The sequence below is a fragment of the Oncorhynchus kisutch genome, linkage group LG17 (genome assembly GCF_002021735.2).
Source record: "Oncorhynchus kisutch isolate 150728-3 linkage group LG17, Okis_V2, whole genome shotgun sequence".
NCBI lineage: Eukaryota > Metazoa > Chordata > Actinopteri > Salmoniformes > Salmonidae > Oncorhynchus > Oncorhynchus kisutch.
The window spans coordinates 59,141,775-59,166,135 of record NC_034190.2 but is presented as its reverse complement, the minus strand read 5'-3'; the positions used below and the strand labels follow the sequence as shown (position 1 = coordinate 59,166,135).

The 24,361-nt window shown below is 42.4% G+C and overlaps 1 protein-coding gene across 8 annotated transcripts in view; it reads right to left on the bottom strand.

Annotated features, from left to right (window-relative positions):
* ndrg3b (ndrg family member 3b) overlaps window positions 1–24,361 on the bottom strand; it is a 63,682-nt gene that overhangs the window by 17,563 nt on the left and 21,758 nt on the right. For 4 of the 8 annotated variants that reach the window (XM_020506355.2, XM_020506349.2, XM_020506353.2 and 1 more), the window contains exons 2-3: window positions 22,625–22,713; window positions 18,509–18,541 (exon numbers count right to left, since the gene is read on the bottom strand). In XM_020506355.2, coding sequence (XP_020361944.1) covers window positions 18,509–18,541; window positions 22,625–22,681 — 90 coding nt within the window. In that variant the 5' untranslated portion in view covers window positions 22,682–22,713. Of the gene's footprint in view, window positions 1–1,240; window positions 1,637–18,508; window positions 18,542–22,624; window positions 22,714–24,361 lie in introns of those variants that run through there. The other 4 variants (XM_020506354.2, XM_031794197.1, XM_020506352.2 and 1 more) reach the window with 3 other exon arrangements.

Below are 24,361 nucleotides of genomic sequence, written 5' to 3'. Positions count from 1 at the left end.
TTTGTCATGTTTAACTGATATAATGATTGTCTGTTTGATATCTGCAAAGTAGTTAAAACGCTATCAGTTCCACTTTAAAGAAAACACACACACACACACACACGCTGAACACTATTGGTTACCACGACAACAGAGACCACAACCACAAAGTCATAATTATGACTAAACGCCACCCATTTCTACAATTTCTTCTTAAAATGTGATTTTAAACCTAACCCTATGCCTAATCCTAACCTTAAATGAAGACAAAAAAAACAAACATTTTGAAGCCAATTCTGACTTTGCAGCTGTGTTAACTAGTTGAAACTAGTTCCTTATTACAAAATAACACTGTTCCATAATACGGAAAGAAGAGCAACAGTGTCATCATATCAGTGGTATTGTTTTACAGAGCCACTTTGAGCTAAATGAGGAAGAAAGGTTCAAGGTTGTCTCAGCAGGAGGCGAGGCAGGGTTCTGATAAACACTCAACAGTCTGCTCTGTGCCAACATTTGGCTACATCCCCCCGTAACCTGTGGCGAAAGAGTGAGACACAGGGAGGAGGAGAGATGGATAACCTGCAAATTATATGGTAGGAGTCTGTTTCTCTCTAAGACTAGAGCTCCAGCCTCCCCAGTCTGGCCTGGCCACAGACAGGAGCACAGACACTGATCCCAGAAGAGGAAGGAACCAGTCTGGTCCAGTCCACACAGTGGCACCAGGCCGTGACTCCACAAGCAAGAAGAGCAGCCATTTAAAAAATAAACCTTGTCCCAGTTGGTGGTTAATTTCTCCTTTCTAAGAGAAATGCTGCACACAAAAAACAGTCAGTGGGACTGGAAAACAAACCGTGCCATATTAGATTCCTGTAATTACAGGGAATGCAGAGAAGGAGAGGGCCTTCATCTCAAAGGAGAGAGACCTTTCTCCTGTCCTCTAAACCGCACCCCTCCCAGTACTGAACTCCCACCCTCACCACCATTCATCCACTCCGCCTGCTGGGGTAAACAATGCTTGCAGTGGTACTGGCCCCAAATTTGCGAAGCAGGTTGTTCGTTCCCTCAGTCATACGCTCGCCCACATCGCCACAGTACCGAACACACCTTCACATGCCAGAGCAGAGAAAATCACACACACATACACACACCCCCGACAGCTTGCTTTTAGCTTTGTTAGCACACAATCAACAGGCAGGCCACAGGGTGACTGGCATATCAGCAAAACACAACCCCACACACAAACCGACAAAGTCCCACTCACCATTACATCAATGGTCGTACAAGCAATGGCAATCTGGTTGAGGTCCAGAACGGCTGTCATTTTGTCAGTAGAAGAGAGGAGTGCTGTCGGTCTGTCCCTGTGTTGTCTGAAAAGGGGCGGTGGTGGTGACGCTGGCAGCAGAGCGGAGAGCTGGCTGCAGGAGGGGGGCAGCAGCAGAATGGAGCCCACAAGGAACGACTGAAATGTTTGGTAGCAGCAGCTGGTCCCACCAAATGAGGGGAGGATAATGCGTGAAAGAGGGAGAGGAGGGAAACTAAAGGAGCGAGCGAGGGAGAGGCACGTGTTAATGGGAGCTAGAGAGAGACGTGGAGAAGGTGTAGAGAAAGAAAGAGGGAGGGTGCGTTCCTCGCTGGGTAAGCGCAAAGCTCTCAGGGTCGTCTGGACGCTCAGCAACCCTCTAATTGGACTTAGAAGGTCAGATGGGCTGGTAGGAGGCGGGAGAGGGGTAAGGAAGGGTTGAGGAGGGCAGAACGAGTGTCAGGGAAAGGGCGGAGCTCACCAACCCTGACACACATCACCACAGCGTGTCAGAGGAAGAACACAGAAGAGGATCAATAAAATACCTGTCAATTGGCTGACATTGAACATCTGCCTAAACTATCAGGTTTAGGCATACTATGGTAATTACCTCACATACAGTTGAAGTCGGAAGATTACATACACCTTAGGCAAATATATTTAAACTCAACTCACATTTAAACGAAGTAAAAATCGCCTGTTTTAGGTCAGTAAGGATCACCACTTTATTTTAAGAAAGTGAAATGTCAGAATAATAGTAGAGAGATTTATTTAAGCTTTTATTTCTTTCATCACATACCCAGTGGGTCAGAAGTTTACATGCACTCAATTAGTATTTGGTAGCATTGCCTTTAAACTGTTTAACTTGGGTCAAACATTTCAGGTAGCCTTCCACAAGCTTCCCACAATAAATTGGGTGAATTTTGGCCCATTCCTCCTGACAGAACTGGTGTAACAGAGTCAGGTTTGTAGGCCTCCTTGCTCGCACACACTTTTTCAGTTCTGCTCACATATTTTCTATAAGACTGAGGTCAGGGCATTGTGACGGCCACTCCAATACCTTGACTTTGTTGTCCTTAAGGCATTTTGCCACAACTTTGGAAGCATGCTTGGGGTCATTGTCCATTTGGAAGACCCTTTTACGTTCAAGCTTTTACTGATGTCTTGAGATGTTGCTTCAATATGTCCACATAAATTTTACTCCCTCATGATGCCATCTATTTTGTGAAGTGCACCAGTCCCTCCTGCAGCAAAGCACCCCCCACAACATGATGCTGCCACCCCCATGCTTCACGGTTGGGATGGTGTTCTTCAGCTTGCAAGCATCCCCCCTTTTCATCCAAACATAACGATGGTCATTATGGCCAAACAGTTCTATTTTTGTTTCATCAGACAAGAGGACCTTTCTACAAAAAGTATGACCTTTGTCTCCATGTGCAGTTGCAAACCGTAGTCTGGCTTTTTTAATGGAGGTTTTGGAGCAGTGGCTTCTTCTTTGCTGAGCGGCCTTTCAGGTTATGTCGCTATTGGACTCGTTTTACTGTTGATATACTTTTGTACCTGGTTTGTATCTTCACAGGGTCATTTGCTGTTGTTCTGGGATTGATTTGCACTTTTCGCACCAAAGTACGTTCATCTCTAGGAGACAGAACGCGTCTCCTTCCTGCGCAGTATGACGGCTGCGTGGTCCCATGGTGTTTATACTTGCGTACTATTGTTTGTACAGATGAACGTGGTACCTTCAGGCGTTTGGAAATTTTTCCCAAGTATGAACCAGACTTGTGGAGGTCTTGATTTCTTTTAATTTTCCCATGATGTCAAGCAAAGAGGCACTGAGTTTGAAGGTAGGCCTTGAAATGCATCCACATGTACACCTCCAATTGACTCAAATTATGTCAATTAGCCTATCAGAAGCTTCTAAAGCCATGAAAAATGAGTTTTAATGACTCCAACCTAAGTGTATGTAAACTGACTTCAACTGTAGATGTCTAATCCATTCCAATCCATCCGGTTCTTAGACAAATGCCATGTTAGTGGTTGATTTGGAATTGGGCATTATTGTCAAATCTGCAGTGAACACTAGTTTAGCTGTATATTCACCCGACACGCAAATATAGAAAATGCACTGTACAGCCCCCCCCCCCCCCCCCCTGAACATAGGTTTTCTTCAACACGTATTAATTTCAGTCAAAAACATGATTGTCTGATACCCTTTGTGTAAGAGCTGTTTGAATAGTTTTGGTGGGATGGAGTTTTGGCTGTAAAGTAGTTAATAGACCAATAAGAACGTGTCTAACCTCTGCCAATAACATCTAGTTTTCCCCTCCTCACGAAGACCACTCCCAGACAGTCCTAACTAAATTATGGCTTGAAAAATTGCTCTTTGCCAAGAAGCCATTTGTTGCTTCTTTAACATTTTAAATGAAAAAATAAATAAAAATATGCATCACACTGGAGGTACTTAATTGTAACCCAGAAATGAATTGATAGAGATAATAATGGCTGCATGGGACTTACATATTTAGGCCTATTGAACAGTAGGTAGCATAATGTTTTGCTGAAAGAAAAAAGTTCAAACAATAGACTAAATTGACACTTGCACATGTTTTTGTGAAAATGCACTGTACAATTAGGCTACTGTGTCCTTGAACAATTTATTGAACAATTTGATTTTTCATGAGCATTTAGGCCTATTCATTCGAAAGGCTTATTGAACAGTCAGCTGCCTATCATTTTGCTGAAACTAAACAAAATGTGAAAAAATAAATGTACATATTGTAAGCTGACTGCCTGTATGGCCTAATACCTTACAGCGGCATTATAATAATACAAAAAAATAGGCTTAGAAAATAAACATAACAGAAAAGTTTTGAAAATCAAAGTACCCACTGTCTAGTTATGAGGCTATAATTGCCTACTCTGTCTTACTTTCTTTTGCAGCCTTGTTGAGAAACAGAATAGCATCCACTGTGCCAGGTTTCAGTTGGTACGCATACAGTTAGGCCCTAAAACTTTGGCTTGTGCACTAATGCCAGATAAAAGAAGAACTTCAATGTAGACTATAGATATGAATTGCACAAGAATGATATATTAATGGATTTTTTAATGCATTGTTTTCTTTTTATTCAAATATAATATTTCATGACCCTAAACTAGTACACATTATCCCTTTATTTTAGAAGGCAGGGGCTTTGTTCGAAGCCTGGTTGCCAACTCTGAGGAGCCTGGGCAGGCCTGGGTTTAATCCTCAGTCTGTTCATTGGGAACAGTCTGTCTGCTCTGCCTCCCAGGCCTGCAGCCCCAGCACAGAGATGGAGGGAGCGTTAGCTTAGCATGAAATGGGGGGGATTACCTGCAGATTTGGGATGTTAAAACCTGTTGCGACTCTAGGGGCAGTATTTTCATTTTTGGATAAAAAACGTTCCCGTTTTAAACGGGATATTTTGTCACGACAAGATGCTTGACTATGCATATAATTGACAGCTTTGGATAGAAAACACTCTGACGTTTCCAAAACTGCAAAGATATTGTCTGTGAGTGCAACAGAACTGATGTTACAGGCGAAACCCAGATAAAAATCCAATCAGGAAGTGCCGCATTTTTTGAAAGCGCATCATGCCAATGACTCCTTATATGGCTGTGAATGGGCTACGAATGAGCTTACGCTTTCTACGTATTCCCCAAGGTGTCTACAGCATTGTGACATCTTTTTACGCATTTATGTTGAAGAATAGCGGTAAGGGACCACATTGAGCAAGAACATGATGGCTCCCGCAGAAAATCTTGCGTAAAGTACTGAGGTAGCCATTATTCCAATCGCTTCTAATGAGAAACCTATTGTCCCGACGGATATATTATCGAATAGATTTGTGAAAAACACCTTGAGGATTGATTCTAAACAACGTTTGCCATGTTTCTGTCGATATTATGGAGCTAATTTGGAAAAAAGTTTGGCGTTATAGTGACCGCATTTTCAAGTAGATTTCTCAGCCAAATGTGAAGAACAAACGGGAGCTATTTCGCCTACAAAAATAATATTTTGGGAAAAAAGGAACATTTGCTATCTAACTGGGAGTCTCCTGAGTGAAAACATCCAAAGTTCTTCAAAGGTAAATGATTTACTTTGATTTGCTTTTCTTATTTTCGTGAAAATGTTGCCTGCTGCTAGCAGAGCCTAGCATAGCATTATGCAATGATAAACTTACACAAATGCATGTCAAGAGTTCGCTGTAAAGCACATTTTGAAAATCTGAAATGAAAGTGTGATTAACAAAAAGCTAAGCTGTGTCTCAATATATTTCATTGGTGATTTTCATGATTAGGAAGATTTATGTCTGCTGCGTTATGCTAATTAGTTTGAGGTGATGATTACACTCCCGGATCCGGGTTTGAGAGTCGCTTAAGATGACAAGGTCTTTCTCAGCCAGCCAGCTCTCCGGACCTTGCTCCCTATCTTTCATGTGCACTCAGTTTCTTTGTCCACACTGTTCTGTATCAGAGGGTAATCCAACCAGCCAGTAGGACCATCAGTGTTTGTGGCCCATTGTTCCATTATGGCCCATTTTCAATTTGGTGTTTTTCAGCAATAAATGTCAGGAGAGCCTACAACATAACGTATTCATTAAAAGGGAAGAATAAACTTGTGATGGCAGTTTATTTCAGAACCAATTTGCACTAATAGGCTGTGATTTAACCATAGGCTCTCATAGAGACAAGAAACTAAAGATGGACCACACACACACACAGCTCTGTGTCAGAAATAGCTTTGATAACATTAGTACCAAATGGATTGAGGGCAAGATTAGGGCCGATTCAGGTCAGGGGGAATGCAGCCCAAAACCATATCCCAAACTGGGTCAGTGCCATTTTTGCTACCTAGACCCAACCCTGGGAAACCTGGCTGCCATGGCCACTCTGGTCTGCAGTAGGCTAACCATGCACCACAGCCGTGGAGGCTGGCGAGGACTGATAAACCCCAAATAAGAGCAGGTTCCTGGAGTTAGAACAATCTTAACTCATTGAAGTAAAGTGGCAGTCCTGGAATCACACAACAAATGTCAAATAACACTTTGTCCAAGTGGAATGTTAATGAACCACGCCAGGCTAACTTTGTCTTAAAGACAAAGCTGTACGTACTACCTACTTGACCTGGAAGTTAAGACAGAGGAAATTACCCTGAACATTCTACAACTGTGTAGATCACTAGGCCAGGCTCTGAGCAGACTTGCATCATTGACATTTGATAGCTTCTAAAGCGGAGATCTAAAAGGTGGGGTTCTTTGAGATGTCTGTCTGTGAGCGTACTTCAAGCTTCTTGACAGGAAACACCTGCCTTATAGTGACATTACTGTGAGGGGGAGAGGGTATCCCTGCAAATGAGGGTTCCCTGAGCCACATACAGCCCCCTCTCTGCAGGGTACATGCTTTCTGCACATCGAGGGTGTGGGAGAGACTAAAACCAGGTGTTTTGTGCAATGCGAGCAAGTTGGCTTCTAGTTTACAATAACTGCTAACTGTCATGATCAGCCAACAAACTGTCAACTCGTTGTGTACAGTACTGAACTATCAGCTCAAAAAAAAGACAAGAAAGAGCAACTGCATGCCTGCATAGAAAAATGTATCTTCAGAAAATTGCAGTTCAGGGCATCAGCCTAAGAGGGCGCTACATACTTACTTATTACCATAAGATAGTGAGTTGTACATTTTCCATATCAACCAATGTGTTTACACTAACCTGTGCATTCATCTACCCCTCCTCTCCATTACCATACTCTCCTCCCCACCACCCCTGATGGCCGTGTTGGGATATAAATACCCGATCCTCCAAAAATGACTCCTTCACATTAAATCTGTCTCTCGGCGGGCGCCCAACATCTGTCGTAAGGAGTCAGGACCCTGCCCTGTCATCTAGGTCACAGAACACCAGGGGAGACCGCATGACCGACCTATAGGAAAAACACTGAGAGGACATGATAAGGAAGGTTGTCGTCAGCACTGTATACCTTATTTCCAGGCTTTGTGCCAGTCAAAGTGCCCATTGCCATATGCTGAAAACAGACAGACCACATGACATGCCGGGGTGGAGGATAGGATGGTGTCGAGCAGTCACATCAATAACATCAACGAGTAGGCTAACTCCGAACAAAAACAAACCAAGCCCAAAATATTGCTTACACATGGCCAGTCAAGGACACCATCATCAAACTAAAGAACACTTGTCATGGTTAAAGCAAAGAAATGTTGAATTCAGCTCTGTCAGCAATACTTAATTATATCAACTGATGGTTTTGCAATTCTATACCCTTGCTCCCTGGGGTTTAGTCAGAGACTCATACGTGTGCTAATGATGCCATCTTCTGGAGGCCAATCACTGGTGCTTTGAGGTACACTAATATTACACAATTTCCACTCAATCACTGGACTGGAAAAATATCGCTACTGTGTCAAGAATAGAGGTAAGGGGATTGCCATGACAACCATGCCTTTTTATGTTTTGTGACAGACAAAATGGTGAATGGTGATGCACTGCCTGTTTCCATTATCATAACCACAACTCGGTCTCACCTAACGACAGCCCAGTTGAACCTAATGCTCTCCGGGAGACCCATAGGGCGGCGCACAACTGGCCCAGGGTTGTCCGGGTTAGGGGGGGGGGGGCGTTTGACCGGCAGGGATGTCCTTGTCCCATCGCGCACTAGTGACCCCTTGTGGCGGGCCGAGCGCATGCACGCTGACATGGTCACCAGGTGTACAGTGTTTCCTCCGACACATTGGTTGGCTGGCTTCCGGGTTAAGCGGGCATTGTGTCAAGAAGCAGTGCGGCTTGGATGGGTCGTGTTATGGAGGATGCATGACTATCAACCTTCGCCTCTCCCGAGTCCGTACTGGAGTTGCAGCGATGAGACAAGACTGGAACTACCAATTGGATACCACGAAAAGTGGGGAGAAAGAGGTAAGAGTTAAAAAAAAAAAAGGCAAACAGAACACACACCGAGAACACTGTCCTTCATTCTATCCTAAACCAATGTTCATACTTTCCATTTCTCCCTCCTAACCATGACGGATAAGAGACCAAATTAAGTGACCGAGTACAGCAACCTATTTCCAACCCCTCTGTACTGTTATAAAAATAGGGAAATATTCTTAGGTGTAATGAGGGAAAATGAGAAGAGGAGAGGGTGGATTGGCCAAGGGTTGGAAAAAGGTTGGAAAGTATCCGGTAAACTTCCGGAATTTTCCCATGGGAAGTTAAGCCCTGGAATTTGGGGAATTTTGCTTAAATTCATCAAAAACGTTAGCTTTTAACAGTGAACCTTCTTTGTGGGATACACATAAGGCAATTCTAGGTCTTGTGGCATATTTTTGGTTAAACTATCCCCAATTCAATGGAATTGCAACCCTCTGCATGTACAGTGCATTCTTCCATCACATGTACAGCTGATTCTCAAGATCTTGCACACAAATGAGATTCTATTGAGCCCACACTACGGCACTGTCTGAGCCAAGGACTACAAGCTTTCTGGTAAGTTTTGATTAACATACTGGGTGGGGTGAATATATTTTATAAACTCAGCAAAAAAAGAAACGCACCTTTTTCAGGACCCTGTCTTTCAAAGATAATTCGTAAAAATCCAAATAACTTCCCAGATCTTCATTGTAAAGGTTTTAAACACTGTTTCTCATGCTTGTTCAATGAACCATAAACAATTAATGAAAATGCACCCTTGGAACAGTCGTTAAGACACTAACAGCTTACAGATGGTAGGCAATTAAGGTCACATTTATGAAAACTTAGGACACTAAAGAGGCCTTTCTACTGACTCTGAAAAACACCAAAAGAAAGATGCCCAGGGTCCCTGCTCATCTGCGTGAAAGTGCCTTAGGCATGCTGCAAGGAGGCATGAGGACTGCAGATGTGGCCAGGGCAATAAATTGCAATGTCCGCCCTGTGAGACGCCTAAGATAGCGCTACAGGGAGACAGGACAGACAGCTGATCGTCCTCACAGCGGCAGACCACATGTAACAACACCTGCACAGGATCGGTACATCCGAACATCACACCTGCGGGACAGGTACAGGATGGCAACAACAACTGCCCAAGTTACACCAGGAACGCACAATCCCTCCATCAGTGCTCAGACTATCTGCAATAGGCTGAGAGAGGCTGGACTGAGGGCTTGTAGGCCTGTTGTAAGGCAGGTCCCAACGTCACCTATGGGCACAAACCCACCGTCGCTGGACCAGACAAGACTGGCAAAAAGTGCTCCTCACTGACGAGTCGCGGTTTTGTCTCACCAGGGGTGATGGTCGGATTGATGTCTATCGTCGAAGGAATGAGCGTTTCACCGAGGCCTGTACTCTGGAGCGGGATCGATTTGGAGGTGGAGAGTCCGTCATGGTCTGGGGGCGGTGTGTCACAGCATCATCGGACTGAGCTTGTTGTCATTGCAGGCAATCTCAACTTTGTGCGTTACAGGGAAGACATCCTCCTCCCTCATGTGGTACCCTTCCTGCAGCTCCTCCTGACATGACAATGCCACCAGCCATACTGCTCGTTCTATGCGTGATTTCCTGCAAGACAGGAATGTCAGTGTTCTGCCATGGCCAGCGAAGAGCCCGGATCTCAATCCCATTGAGCATGTCTGGGACCTGTTGGATCGGAGGGTAACATGGAATGGTATTGTTTTTTTATTACATTTAAATAAAAAAATCTTTACAGGAAAATGCCATGGGCACTATCTGATGTGTGGAGACATTTCACTGCAGCTAATGTAGAAGGAAAAGCTGGGTATGTTTGCAAATACTGTGCCAAAACATTTGTTGAAGAATGCAACAAAGATGCAGAATCATCTGGCCAAGTGCATACAATTCCCTCAGCGCTCACAACAAGCAACATCTGACAAAAGTCCCCCTAATTCTATTCGAGGTGAAAATGATGAATCAGACACCTTATCGGTAGCAACAGCTCATGGTCCTCCTGGAATCCGTTTTTTTTTTACTCAATGGAGGAACGTAGTCAGAGAAATGCTGATGAATGTCTTGCTTGAGCTTTATATGCAACTGGTTTACCTCTGATGTTCACAGGCAATGTGTTTTGGAAGAGATTTCTGAATGTTCTTCACTCAGCACCCTCCAACCTAGACATGCTTTATCTAATATTTTGCTGGATGCAGAGTTCAACAGAGTTCAAGTGAAGGTCAAGCAAGTCATTGAGAAAGCTGACTGTATTGCAATCATCTCTGATGGGTGGTCGAATGTTTGTGGGCAAGGAATAATTAACTAGATCTCCACTCCTCAACCAGTATTTCTACAAGAGCACAGACACAAGGGACAACAGACATACTGGTCTCTACATTGCAGATGAGCTGAAGGCAGTCAATGACCTTGGACCATAGAAAGTATTTGCACTGGTGACAGACAATGCTGCGAACATGAAGGATGCTTGGTCTAAAGTGGAGAAGTCCTACCCTCACATCATGCATTGAATCTGTTCCTCAAGGACATCATGGCACTGAAAACAATAGAAAACACTCTACAAGACAGCCAATGAAATGGTTAGGTATGTGAAGGGTCATCAAGTTATAGCAGCAATCTACCTCAATTAGCAAAGTGAGAAGAATAAGCTGCCCGCAACACCCATTGACGTTGTGATGTCATCATGCTAGACAGTCTCCTGGAGGGGAAGGAGTCTCTCCAAGAAATGGCCATATCACAGTCTGCCGAAATACTTTAAAAAACATGAAGACTTCTGCCTGAAGCCCATACATGCCGCAGCATACATGTTGGACCTCAAGTATGCTGGCAAGAGCATCCAGTCTGGTGCAGAGAACAACAAGGCCTATGGTGTCATCACTACCATGTCTCGCCACCTTGGCCTGGATGAGGGCAATGTTCTTGAGTCTGGCGAAGTATACTTCCAAGCAAGGGCTTTAGGATGGAGATGCAATATGGCAGTCGTGCCAACATATCTCGTCAGCCACCTGATGGAAGGGACTTTGTGGCTCTTTCCCCTGTTGCCTCCATCATCCTCCGAATCCCACCGACATCAGCCGCCTCAGAGTGTAACTGGTCCTTGTTTGGGAACACACACACACACACCAAAGCACGCAACAGGCTGACCAATACAAGGGTTGAAAAATTGGTGGCCATCTGGGCAAATTTGAGGCTTTTTGAGCCTGACAACGAGCCATCCTCAACAAGGTTGGAAAGTGACAGTGAAGATGAGGCCTCAGTCTGATGTTTAAGAGGTAAACATTGAGGAGGTCCAGGGAGAGAGGAAGACAACCAAAGCGTTAGTTTCTAGACTTTCATTTTACAGATGTATGTTGAAAACGTTTTTGGGAGATGGAACATTGGGGATCATTCAATATTCCCTTTTGTTGTTGAGTGAAATCATCCCATGTGGAGAGTCAACTCATTTTATTTAAGTTCAATTCGTAACTAAATAGTTTTATTTATTTCTTTTGGAAGGATACAATCATTTGCAATTATGTCTACTTACGATACGGTTTATGTTTCTGTCTCCATATTACATGGTGAACATATCCAATGCAAAAAACATCTACATTTAAATGGAATTAATATTAATTTGCATGTATTCCTGTTAATTCCCATATATTCCCCAAAATGTGCAACCCTAGATGTCACCCCTAGGGCTGTGGCCGTGATTACATTTTGTCAGACGGTGATTGTCAAGCAAATAACTGTAGGTAATTGACTGTTCGTTACCAAACACATTTAGCATCTCCTGGCTTCCACACATAGTCTACATGCCATTTTTTTTTTTTATCGAATAAATATATGTAATATAGCCTAAACTTTCACAATAAATCCATTATTTATTTTAGATATAAAGAAGCATGATATGAAGAAAATGTGGTCTATTTCAAAAGAAAAAAAATTGCATACTCTTGAGTTGTCCTTACATTAGGTCCTGATGTGTCTATGCCAAATAGCTGCGGACTTCATTTAGCAGACAAGATTTGCTTATAATTCCATGGCATTTTTTATATTTTATAGTATGAAGAATACAATTGAAGAAACCTGAATAAAATCTTAATATTTGCTCTTCTCCTTGAGTGTGCTGCACAATCCGAAGCGCCTCTCACTCACAAGCCTCACTGTCACGTTATCGGGTCTTTCTCACAGGCTACAAGTGAAGACCGACACATTGGGGATGCAAACGCGAGTGTCCTTATCCAATTTTTAGGTGCATATTTAAGATATTGGAAGAACTGTCCACATGTACTTTGTCAGCCAACAAGATGAGTAGGCCTAACGAACAGCAAAAGCACTAGCCTATGCCAATCTACTATCCCCCATAGCTATTCTATTCTGTGCAATAAATAAATATTCCAAAACATAGGCTGAGACAGTTGTGGGATGCGATAGATCCCAGATTAATACAACCACTATCATCAAAAAACAGTTTTAAGCAATGTGGCTAATGCAACAAATCAGAACGTTTAGTTAAAAATGTTGATAAACGATTAGGCTATTTCTTCACATTATAAGCGCAATAATAATAGGCTAAAAGTACAAATGTTCTATTAGCAGGAAAACGCAATCAAAAGTGACCACAAATGCGATTATGCATGTAATTATTTCTTATAAAAAGGTACATTTTTAATGGTGAAAATGTTCTTCTCCAAACTTGAAACTCAAGCACTGCTAAAATATATATAAAATTATCAAATGAACCTACCGTTAACACGGGCACCCTCAGATATTATCCTAACCAACTTGCCCTCTAAATACACCTTTGCTGTTTTCAACCAAGATCTCAGCGATCACTGCCTCATTGCCTGCATCCGTAATGGGTCAGCGGTCAAGGGACCTACATTCATCACTGTCAAACGCTCCCTGAAACACTTCAGTGAGCAGGCCTTTCTAAATCGACCTGGCCCGGGTATCCTGGAAGGATAGTGATCTCATCCCGTCAGTAGAGGATGCCTGTTTTTTTTGTGTTTTTTTTTAATGTCTTCCTCACCATCTTAAATAAGCATGCCCCATTCAAGAAATGTAGAACCAGGAACAGATATAGCCCTTGGTTCTCTCCAGACCTGACTGCCCTTAACCAACACAAAAACATTCTATGGCATTCTGCATTAGCATCGAACAGCCCCCGTGATATGCAACTTTTCAGGGAAGTTAGAAACCAATATACCCAACACAGGCAGTTAGAAAAGCCAAGGCTAGCTTTTTCAAGCAGAAATTTGCTTCCTGCAACAAACTCAAAAAGATTCTGGGACACTGTCCACAGAGAATAAGAACACCTCCTCCCAGCTGCCCACTGCACTGAGGATAGGAAACTCTATCACCACCGATATATCCACTACAATTGAACATTTCAATAAGCATTTTTCTACGGCTGGCCATGCTTTCCACCTGGCTACCCCTACCACGGTCAACTGCACTGTACTACCCACTGCAACTCACCCAAGCCTTCCCCTTTTCCCAAATCCAGTCAGCTGATGTTCTGAAAGAGCTGCAAAATCTGGACCCCTACAAATCAGCCGGGCTAGACAATCTGGACCCTTTTCTTTCCCTCGCTTCTTTCTTGTCGCCAAACCCACTGGCTCCATGTCATCTACAAGACCCTGCTAGGTAAAGTCCCCCCTTATCTCAGCTCGCTGGTCACCATAGCAGCATCCACCTGTAGCACACGCTCCAGCAGGTATATCTCTCTAGTCACCCCCAAATCCAATTCTTCATTTGGCCACCTCTCCTTCCAGTTCTCTGCTGCCAATGACTGGAACGTACTACAAAAATCTCTGAAACTGGAAACACGTATCTCCCTCACTAGCTTTAAGCACCAGCTGTCAGAGCAGCTCACAGATTACTGCACCTGTACATAGCCCATCTATAACTTAGCCCAAACAACTACCTCTTCCCCTACTGTATTTATTTAGCTCCTTTGCACCCCATTATTTTTATTTCTACTTTGCACATTCTTCCACTGCAAATCTACCATTCCAGTGTTTTACTTGCTATATTATATTTACCTCGCCACCATGGCCTTTTTTTTTGCCTTATCTCACCTCATTTGCTCACATCGTATATAGACTTATTTTTCTACTGTTTTATTGACTGTATTTTTGTTTTACTCCATGTGTAACTCTGTGTTGTTGTATGTGTTGAACTGCTTTCCTTTATCTTGGCCAGGTCGCAATTGTAAATGAACTCAACTTGCCTACCTGGTTAAATAAAGGTCAAATAAAATAATGCCATTTAGGCTCTACACCCCTTGTAAAGCGATTTAATGTGCTAAATTCTAACAAGTTATTTGGCCACTTAAGTTACAAACCTTGATACAAACCTTATTAAAACATATCGCACAAAAAAAGGCATTGTTTCTTATACTGGTCATCATTCACAAGTGGTAGGCTAATATTATCACCCAATCAGACTATTCTTGATTTAATGTTGTCTTTACCTACAGTACCAGTCAAAAGTTGACACACCTAGTCATTGCAGGTTCTTTATTTTTAAAATTTTCTACATTGTAGAATAATAGTGAAGACAACAAAACTATTAAATAACACATATGGAATCATGTAGTAACCCAAAAAGTGTTAAACAAATCAAAATATATTTGAGATTCTTCAAAGTAGCCACCCTTTGCCTTGATGACAGCTTTGCAAACTCTTGGCTTTCTCTCAACCAGCTTCATGAGGTAGTCACCTGGAATGCATTTCAATTAACAGGTGTGACTTGTTAATAGTTAATTTGTGGATTTTTTATAGTTCTTAATGCGTTTGAGCCAATCAGTTGTGTTGTGACAAGGTAGGGGTGGTATACAGAAGATAGCCCTGTTTGGTAAAAGACCAAGTCCATATTATGGCGAGAACTCAAATAAGCAAAGAGAAATGACAGTCCATCGTTACTTTAAGACATGAAGGTCAGTCAATCCGGAAAAACTCAAGAACTTAGACAATTTCTTCAAGTGCTGTCGCAAAAACCATTAAGCGCTAAGATGAAACTGGCTCTCATGAGGACCACCACAGGAAGGGAGGAGTTAACTGCACCTCAGATTTCAGGCCAAATAAATGCTTCACAGAGTTCAAGTAACAGACAAACCTCAACTGTTCAGAGGAGATTGTGTGAATCAGGCCTTCATGGTCGAATTGCTGCAAAGAAACCACAACTAAAAGGACACTAATAATAAGAAGAGATTTGCTTGGGCCAAGAATCACCAGCAATGGACATTAGACCAGTAGAAATCTGTCCTCCGGTCTGCAGTCCAAAGTTTAGATTTTTGCTTCCAACTGCTGTGTCTTTGTGAGACGCAAAGTAGGTGAACGGATGATCTCCGCATGTGTGATTCCCACCGTGAAGCATGGAGGTGGTGGTGTAATGGTGCTTTGCTGGTGACACTGTCAGCGATTTATTTAGAATTCAAGGCACACTTAACCAGTATGTCTACCACAGCATTCTGCAGCTATATGCCATCCCATCTGGTATGCGCTTGGTGGGACTATCATTTGTTTTTACAACAGGACAATGACCCAACTCACCTCCAGGCTGTGTAAGGGATATTTGACCAAGAAGGAGAGTGATGGAGTGCTGCATCAGATGTCCTGGCCTCCACAATCACCCGACCTCAACTGAATTGAGATGGTTTGGGATGACTTGGACCACAGAGTGAAGGAAAAGCAATCAACAAGTGCTCAGCATGTGTGGGAACTTCTTCAAGACGGTTGGAAAAGCATTCCAGGTGAAGCTGGTTGAGAGAATGCCAAGAGTTTGCAAAGCTGTCATCAAGGCAAAGGGTGGCTACTTTGAAGAATCTCAAATATATTTTGATTTGTTTAACACTTTTTGGGTTACTACATTATTCCATATGTGTTATTTCATAGTTTTGTTGTCTTCACTATTATTCTACAATTTAGAAAATAGTAAAAAAATAATGAATAACCCTGCAATGACTAGGTGTCCAAACTTTTGACTGGTACTCTATACTAAATAATATATGTATGACATTTGTTTTGATTTAGAATGGACCATTATCATGCACCTGTATGGAAACAGGGGCAGCTGGGGGAAAAAAAACATGTAATATATGCAATTAAATAGCGAATGGAGGACACTTTCCACATGGTTCATTTTCATGCCAGCCAGGTAGGCTTTACTTCTGTTGTAAAATATAAGCATTGTGCTTAATATTGGGAAAGTTGAAAAATAAATATAGTAGGTCTAGCCTGTAGAAAGTTGATGGGAACCTCGTCTTTCTATTAGCGGCCATCAGTTGGTTTTCTCACGCAATTGTATAGCCTATAGAAATGTAGAGCAACATAAGCTCATGGGCTGTTTGATGAGATTTTCGAACACATTTGCATTGATGTCAGAGTGATTAGAGGGACAAAAGAGTGCTGAGCACCAGGAAGTTAGCATGTTTGGTAGGCTACTAATGACCAGCATCAGAGCTTGGAGAAACCTAATTACTGTCAAATCAAATCCAATTTTATTGGTCACATACACATGGTTAGCAGATGTTATTGCGAGTGTAGCGAAATGCTTATGCTTCTATATCCGACAGTGCAGCAGTATCTAACAATTCCACAACAAGACCTAATACACACAATCTAATAAAGGAACGGGATGAGAAGTATAAAATATATGGGCGAGCAGTGACAGAGCGGCTAAGATGCAATAGATAGTGAAGGATACAGTATACAGTGCATACATACGAGATGAGTAATGCAAGATATGTAAACATTCTTAAAGTGGCATTATTAAAAAGTGACTAGTGTTCCATTTATTAAAGCGGCCAATGATATCAAGTCTGTATGTAGGCAGCAGCCTCTCTGTGCAGGTGGTGGCTGTTGAAATATCTGATGGCCTTGAGATAGAAGCTGTTTTTCAATCTCTCTGTCCCAGCTCTGATGCACCTGTACTGACCTCGCCTTCTGGATGGAAGCGGGGTGAACAGGTAGTGGCTTGGCTAGTTATTGTCCTTGATGATCTTTTTGGCCTTCCTGTGACATCGGGTGTTGTAGGTGTCCTGGAGGGCAGGTAGTTTGCCCCCGGTGACGCATTGTGCAGACCACACCACCCTCTGGAGAGCCCTGCGGTGCAGTTGCCATATTGTGACTAAACGGTCATGTGGAATTTGACTGCCTTCATGACTCGTGACTGCCAGTGTGGCGGTAATACGGTCACTGCAACAGCCCTCGTCACCCCTCATACATAGGGCATGTGTTGCCATGACGTCCTTGCTCTCTGCTGGCGAGACGAGGAGTAGGTAACAGAGAATGCTCTATTGAGCACACTCAAGATTCAACGTAGATCCCTACCTGCTGCTATATTTAGCTCCAGCCCTTGATGGGATTGGCAACTTGCAAGGCTGTTTATTTTCTGTTCCATTAATGCCTGGGTCTATCTGTCTCAGAAATCGTGAAGACGAGGTAGACTTCGAAATAAATGGTGCTTCAGAAGCCAGCTGAGGTGCAGGATGTTAATTTAGGAAGCCGAATAGCACTGAAGGACTGGGAGAGGAGAGTCATTAACGGAATGAGATCCAGCAAGGCTTCTCTCAAGGCCCCTGTAGCGGCTAGGTTGGCTGTATTACACTGCAAAGCCTCGGGGTTGTTAGGATTCAGTGAATACATCCACTGTCAAATAACAGCAATCTACAGCACACCAACCCAGCGGACACAAGTGGCTGAGCTAACAACATACAGCGCCCCTGTCAAATCTGCCACAAGTATTGCTTGGCCAATCAATCACCAATCAGAGAAGTGTCTTACAAGGTCGCATGAGAGGAGAGAGTGTGTGCGTGGAAATAAGTCAACCATGTATCATAAGGAGAAGGAAACAAAGCTAACTATCAGCTAGATAGATGCATATTACAATAGCTGTGTTTACACAGGCAGCGCAATTCTGATATTTTCAATTGTGAAAAAAGATCAGAATTAGGCTGCCTTTGAAAACACAGCCATTATCACTTACCATGATGGTGTTGCTCAGATTGCCACCCAGAAACCACAAAACAACAACTTTGCTTTCTCCAAAGACTCAAGAGTAATTAGCACAGCATCAAAGCTGCAACAATCTCACAGACTGACCAGCCTAACGTAGACAACACACTCCTGGCCAATAGGCCCTAGATCCAGAGAGAGCAGTCGGATTTGGGCCGGACCCAAATGTGCCCGGCCGGACCCAAATGTGCCCAGCCATTCCATGATATGTTAGGCACATTTCATACATCTAAGAGATGTTTGACTCACCTGACAGTCAAAGTCCTGGAAGTTCCGCCCATTCTGCAGAGAGAAGAAAATTTGTTGATGAGTTTAAGTCATAAACGAGTGCCAGATCTCTTAACCTTCTAATCTAGAGAGTGAGAAAAAGAGAGCAGAGTAAGCACATGAGGGTAAAAAGCTCCTCTTCTCTCCTCATTCATTATCCCTCAGTATTCCATTCTGCTCCAAGGCCTTCTGAAGAGCCTGTAGAGCCACAGCCTTCACTAGGAGGCTGAGGGGACCACGAGCCGTCTCAGATCACTGTGTGGAGTAGATTACCTCTAGTGGCTGATGCCAGGTCCTGCCTCTCTGTGTGTGTGTGTGTGTGTGTGTTTCACCCTGTGTTTGTGTCATTACTGTCCTCATACTGAGCTCTCCACCCACCCTCATCATTAGCAGTGATGTACTGCTGGAGTGGAGTGGAGACACTGAGCAGATGTCGCAGAGCTAATACAGGATCATTACTGCAGACCCTTACACACAGTCAGAACAAACATGCTCTCACTCACGGTCACATTCCCCACTACAGTTAGTCAGGCCATATCTAACAAGGCAGGGTCAAGGTGTTTAAGCTTGCAGAGTGATTCAAGTGCCTCAGCCACCCACCATAGTGTAGTGAACAAAGTGAGATGCTGTTTTAAAACTTATGGTTGATTCACTATGAGATCAAATATAGCCCACTATGCAAGCCCTCTTCCTGACAATGTCAATCTTATATCAGCTCCAAGTACCTGCTAACTACCAATACAGTCTCATCTAATCTACCATTACTTCTAGAGCGTTGGGCCATTAACCAAAAAGTTTGCTGGTTCGAATCCCCGAGCCGACTCGATGAAAACTCGGTCGATGTGCCCTTGAGCAAATGTAAATCCAATATCATTACACTTTGGCTCAGCCTCTCATATCATCTCCTCCAGCCTGGTTTCCAAAGGTTACCAGCGCAGCAGCAGTATGGGCTATGTCAGCAGACTGATAACATGTAGATGTGGAGATTGACAGAGCTGTGCATGGACCCTCTGTTTAGATGTAGTTCTTGCAATGGCTAAATGATCAGGTGAGGCTAGTGAAAGGTGAACCTATGTGGGAGTAAAGGAGTGTGAAAGTGGTAGTTAATTAACACTAGAACCACCAAAGGCCACTCTGCTCCTTCCCTTACTTTACCTAAATATTTGTATTTTACATTGCTTAAGTTGTCAGAATTGTTTAAAATCACAAGCAGAAAAGTATTGAGGTTATTTACCAGTTCCCCCCCACACACCTATTACTACCTTAAGGGGCCAAGACAAATACCCCGTAAGGCGTTGGTACCCAGGCGTTAATGTGTCCTGTCATGACTGTCCTGTGAGGAGCCAATGGGTCAGATCAGCTTGACAATGGTTGACCGCAACCAAACCTCTCTCACCCACAGAAGATGGGAGGGAGCGAACTGGTGGGGGTTGACAGCTCACAGCCTGTCATAAATTAAAGAAGAAGACTATTTTCCACTCCAGTATTAATCAAAGGAATGTCTTTGTTAACAGACAGTCTTTCCACCGAAACGCTAACAGTTTCTAAAGCGAATACTGGAACAATATTTCTAACATAAGAACGTGGGGAATGGTCAGAGATTATCTACAGAAAACAAATATCATATTGGTTTTCATTTTGTGATGTCATTATAAAGGAAATACTGTACCTTGGAAAGTATGTTCCCTTTCCATCCCTAATGTTGTATATGAAATATAAAACAATAAATTATTTTTGAGGAATGTGATTTTAGGAGCCATATAAGAGCATGTCTTCTATAAACTGTGCACAGTAAGTAGCCATGCCCCGAGTGAGGTCAGAGAGCATGTCAGACTGATGGAACAGCCAGCGTGCATAAAAGGGTTGGAACAGAAATTAATATTAGACCAGAAAAATGTGAGGCGGGAGCCTACATCTTTTTAAATGGTTGGAACTTTGATCCTCAACATGAGGGGAAGAAAATCAACTCACCTCCCAGACTAGACCAGAACATCGCCAGGCTGCAGCTGCCAGTGTAGTGGTTCAAAATCTGACTTTCGACACAAGGTGGAGAAAACAACTCTCTCGGACAATCACTGGTACGGCTGATTAGCTGTCTTAAGTCAAATATGTAGAAAAGCGACTCTAAGTGGGACCATCCTACTACTCTTCAAATGATCCTGCTATACAACTCTTCTCAAATCACCTTATTACGCTACTCTCATCACCCAGTGGGAACCATTGACACGGCTGGCTAGCCAAGCTCTTGCCAGGAGCATCTTCCAGAGTGAACAACAGTAGAAGAGACGGGTCCGGACCCTTTGGACAATCAAAGCCTTACAAGCATATTCACACATAAATACATTCATGATTTCTCACTCCAAACAAGTGGCGGTTCATGTGCAAAGTATATGATTACTGTGAGAATTGTTCTAAAATGTATCAACAATAAGTGTCAATTGTGTCAGTCCACTAAGGACCTTGTTCTCATGTATTAAGTGTATATTATCCTGTGTAATTATTTAGCTAGTTAGTAAATAAATAATTAAACCAACTTGTGTAGTACTGTTTCATGAGTAAGGCTGGGGTTTTTGTAGATCCAAGAATGTTACAAAGCTTACGTTGACAGTTTTATGGATGTGATAGGGAGACCTTTAGAGTTTAATTCAGGAGATGGTAACTCCTTAAACAACTGCTCGTGGTGCCCCAAATCCCTAATGAGTTAATTGTTACATGATTAATATATATATTTTTTTTTAATCGGGTAACAATTAAACATAGTTAGTTGATTGGATAAATAGCAGTCATCAGATTGAATGAAAGTAAAGTCACGACACCACACTGAATGAATGACGTCAAAGGATGAATGGGTGACAGAAACCAGATCGAAAATAATAATTGTGCACGACTTCACGATTGAATTAGCTGAATGATGAGGATGAAGAGTATGATTGAATTTAGAACAATAGTGTAAGAATTGTGGCAGCAGCGCAAACTGCTCTTCCTCTTCCCTTCATCTTCCCTTAATGAAGAGTTGGTGGCAAATCAGCTTTGAAATTAGCATATTTTGCATTATGGTTTGCCTATTATCACAAACCATGTACTAGGGGTAGTGAATTGAGGTTAGCTTCAGCTGTAAGTTAGTAAGAAAAGTTACCAGTAGCGTCTAGCTTTGTAGGTTATCTTCTTGCATTGTAAAGTGTTCTAGCCTGTTAGTTACTATTCACAAAACAATTTCCTAACGGTTTCAGTTCTACATTACATGTCGCATTATTCAAGTGTGTCAACTTCTGTGCAGCATGAGTGATGCAGCCCACGCAGACCAGAGTGCTCACCCTATAAGGGGGAAATCGGCTGCACAGAAGTACGAAAAGTAACAAATTCTAGTACCAAACCGTTCAAAAGTTTCAGAATACCATGCAACACTATTGTTTATGCAAACAATTGTTTATGGACTAGGCTATTTATCAAATGTTAGTGTTAAGGCCTACCTTTACGACAAATCATTTGACCTGCGCCCCTTGCTTATAACCTCTTTTGTTTCTACTCCGTTTCGCTGTAACAAGACTATTACTTACTGTAACTCAAGTACTAATCGAATCTACAAATTAAATTAAATGTATTACACTAATGTTTTTAATGTAAGAGAAACTAAAAAATGCGAGGTCTACATGTTGCAGTAGCCTATTTCTTTGTGGAATAAAACACACTTACATGCATTTTATGTCCTTAATTTTTTTTTTATATATATCATTATTCATTATAAAACAAAATATTCATGACTTCATTCAAACAATTCATTTTTTTCAATGGTATTTATTTAGGTTGATCAGAGTAGATGAATCTGATGCGTATGCTAATGAAGACAGCTGACAACTTTCTCTAGCGGGTACTTACATACTGAAAGGGGTATATGGGTTTTAGTGTTAAGGAAAGTGTGTGTGCGCGCGCGCGCATCTCTCTCACTTGGTAGAGCATGGCACTTGCCATGCCAGGGTTATGGGTTCGATTCACATGGGGGACCGGTATGAAAATGTATGCACTAAGTAAGTCGCTCTGGATAAGAGCATCTGCTAAATGACTAAAATGTACATTTGTGTGATCTTTCTGTCCACTCACCTTATTTGTGAGCAGGGGCTTGATCTCAGTCAGCTGCACATCCTGGAGCTCATCCATCGTAATTTAGGTCTGACAGCTGTCAATCACACCTGGGGAAGACAGAGAGGAGTGTCAGTCTTCTTCACAGGAAGCAGTTGTAAGCTACTACTCCCACCACTAACTTATTTCCCTGACTTCAACTCGATAAATGATATCCACTATCCTTCCATCATCAAAAGAAGTCTGAGTAGGAGGAGGACAGCAAACTCCAACAAAGGAGAAACCAGCGGCTCTGTTGCTATGGACACAGTGAGGCACACAGCCAACATTTGATAATGGAGCCCTTTAAAAACATTGTTCACTGACAATATAGGAAAAGGGATGACATATGGAACGACTCCAGTGATGTCATTTCAGCAAGCCAAGACACCCACAATCTCAGATTGAAATAGTTTATGTAGTTAGAAACAGGTAAGATTGGCATCTTCATTTGCCACCATAATTTGCAAATAAATTCATTAAAAATCCTACAATGTGATTTTCTGGATTTTTTTTCTCATTTTGTCTGTCATAGTTGAAGTGTACCTTTGATGAAAATTACAGGCCTCTCTCATCTTTTTAAGTGGGAGAACTTGCAATTGGTGGCTGACTAAATACATTTTTGCCCCACTGTAATTTAAGGTAAATAATGCAAGCGACTTCAATTACAAATACATTTCTCTGCACGGGGGGGGACGGACACAGACAGTCACCAGATTCACAGGGAATACATTACAGCTTTCTACTATTTGTTAAACAGAAAACTGGTACTGTATACCGATTGGGCTGAGTTTGCATGGGGTGTCCGTGGGTGGCTTTTTCCCGTTTTGGATGGGGTTCTCATGGCTTACTCATTTGTAGCAAAAAGTTTTGTCCAAATCAGATGATGATCGGAATCCTATGAATTAAAATTGCCAATTTGGGTGCAATCAATTAGCTTAATTTCTCAGCGATAAAATGTTATTTAAACAACAAATGTGTCAGGAATGCCAATCTTACCAGTTTCTAACTATAGAAACATAGTTATATAGTGGGTGTCAAAATACTCTGTCTTGTGCTTTTTGATGGTGGAACGACCCAGTGGTGTTGACTGAATCTTTCTGCAGTTCTAGTACACACAGAGTGAGAGGAAAACTGAATAAATAGGAATTAGTGAATGAGAGAGCAGGAAGAATCCTGTTAAAGAGTGATGGAGAGCACTAGGGAGAACATAAATGAAGTAATAACATGGAAAGGGAGCGTTGATGGGAGCATAAGTATTAAAAGGAGACCCATCAAACTCCCCACTGTATATTGTCAGTATAACTCAGTTCTATTTTATTTCCAATGTGAATGAGATTCAATTGCCGTACTACAGCCTACTTAAACCCTAAATGGAACACTAGGGCAATTTTCAGCAATTCACTGGCAGACATTTGAACACTCACAGTGCACCAGGATCTCTAATATTATTGCACACTGAGGGTGCAAAGGGAAAATAAATTAAATTACACTGATTGACATGCCAACTGCAGACAACGCTGTGCTCAGACAGCCAACGTCATCTCCCTGTCCTGTCGCAGTAGGGGAGTATATGACAGCGTGTCATCACTGTGTGACCAATGTCTGAATGGTAGAGTAGAGGTGAAATGAGCCAGAAGAGAATGGGACAACAATCTGGTGAAACAGGATCACAAGCAGTGGATGTCCTCCTTACTGTGATGAATGTCCAGTGATTTT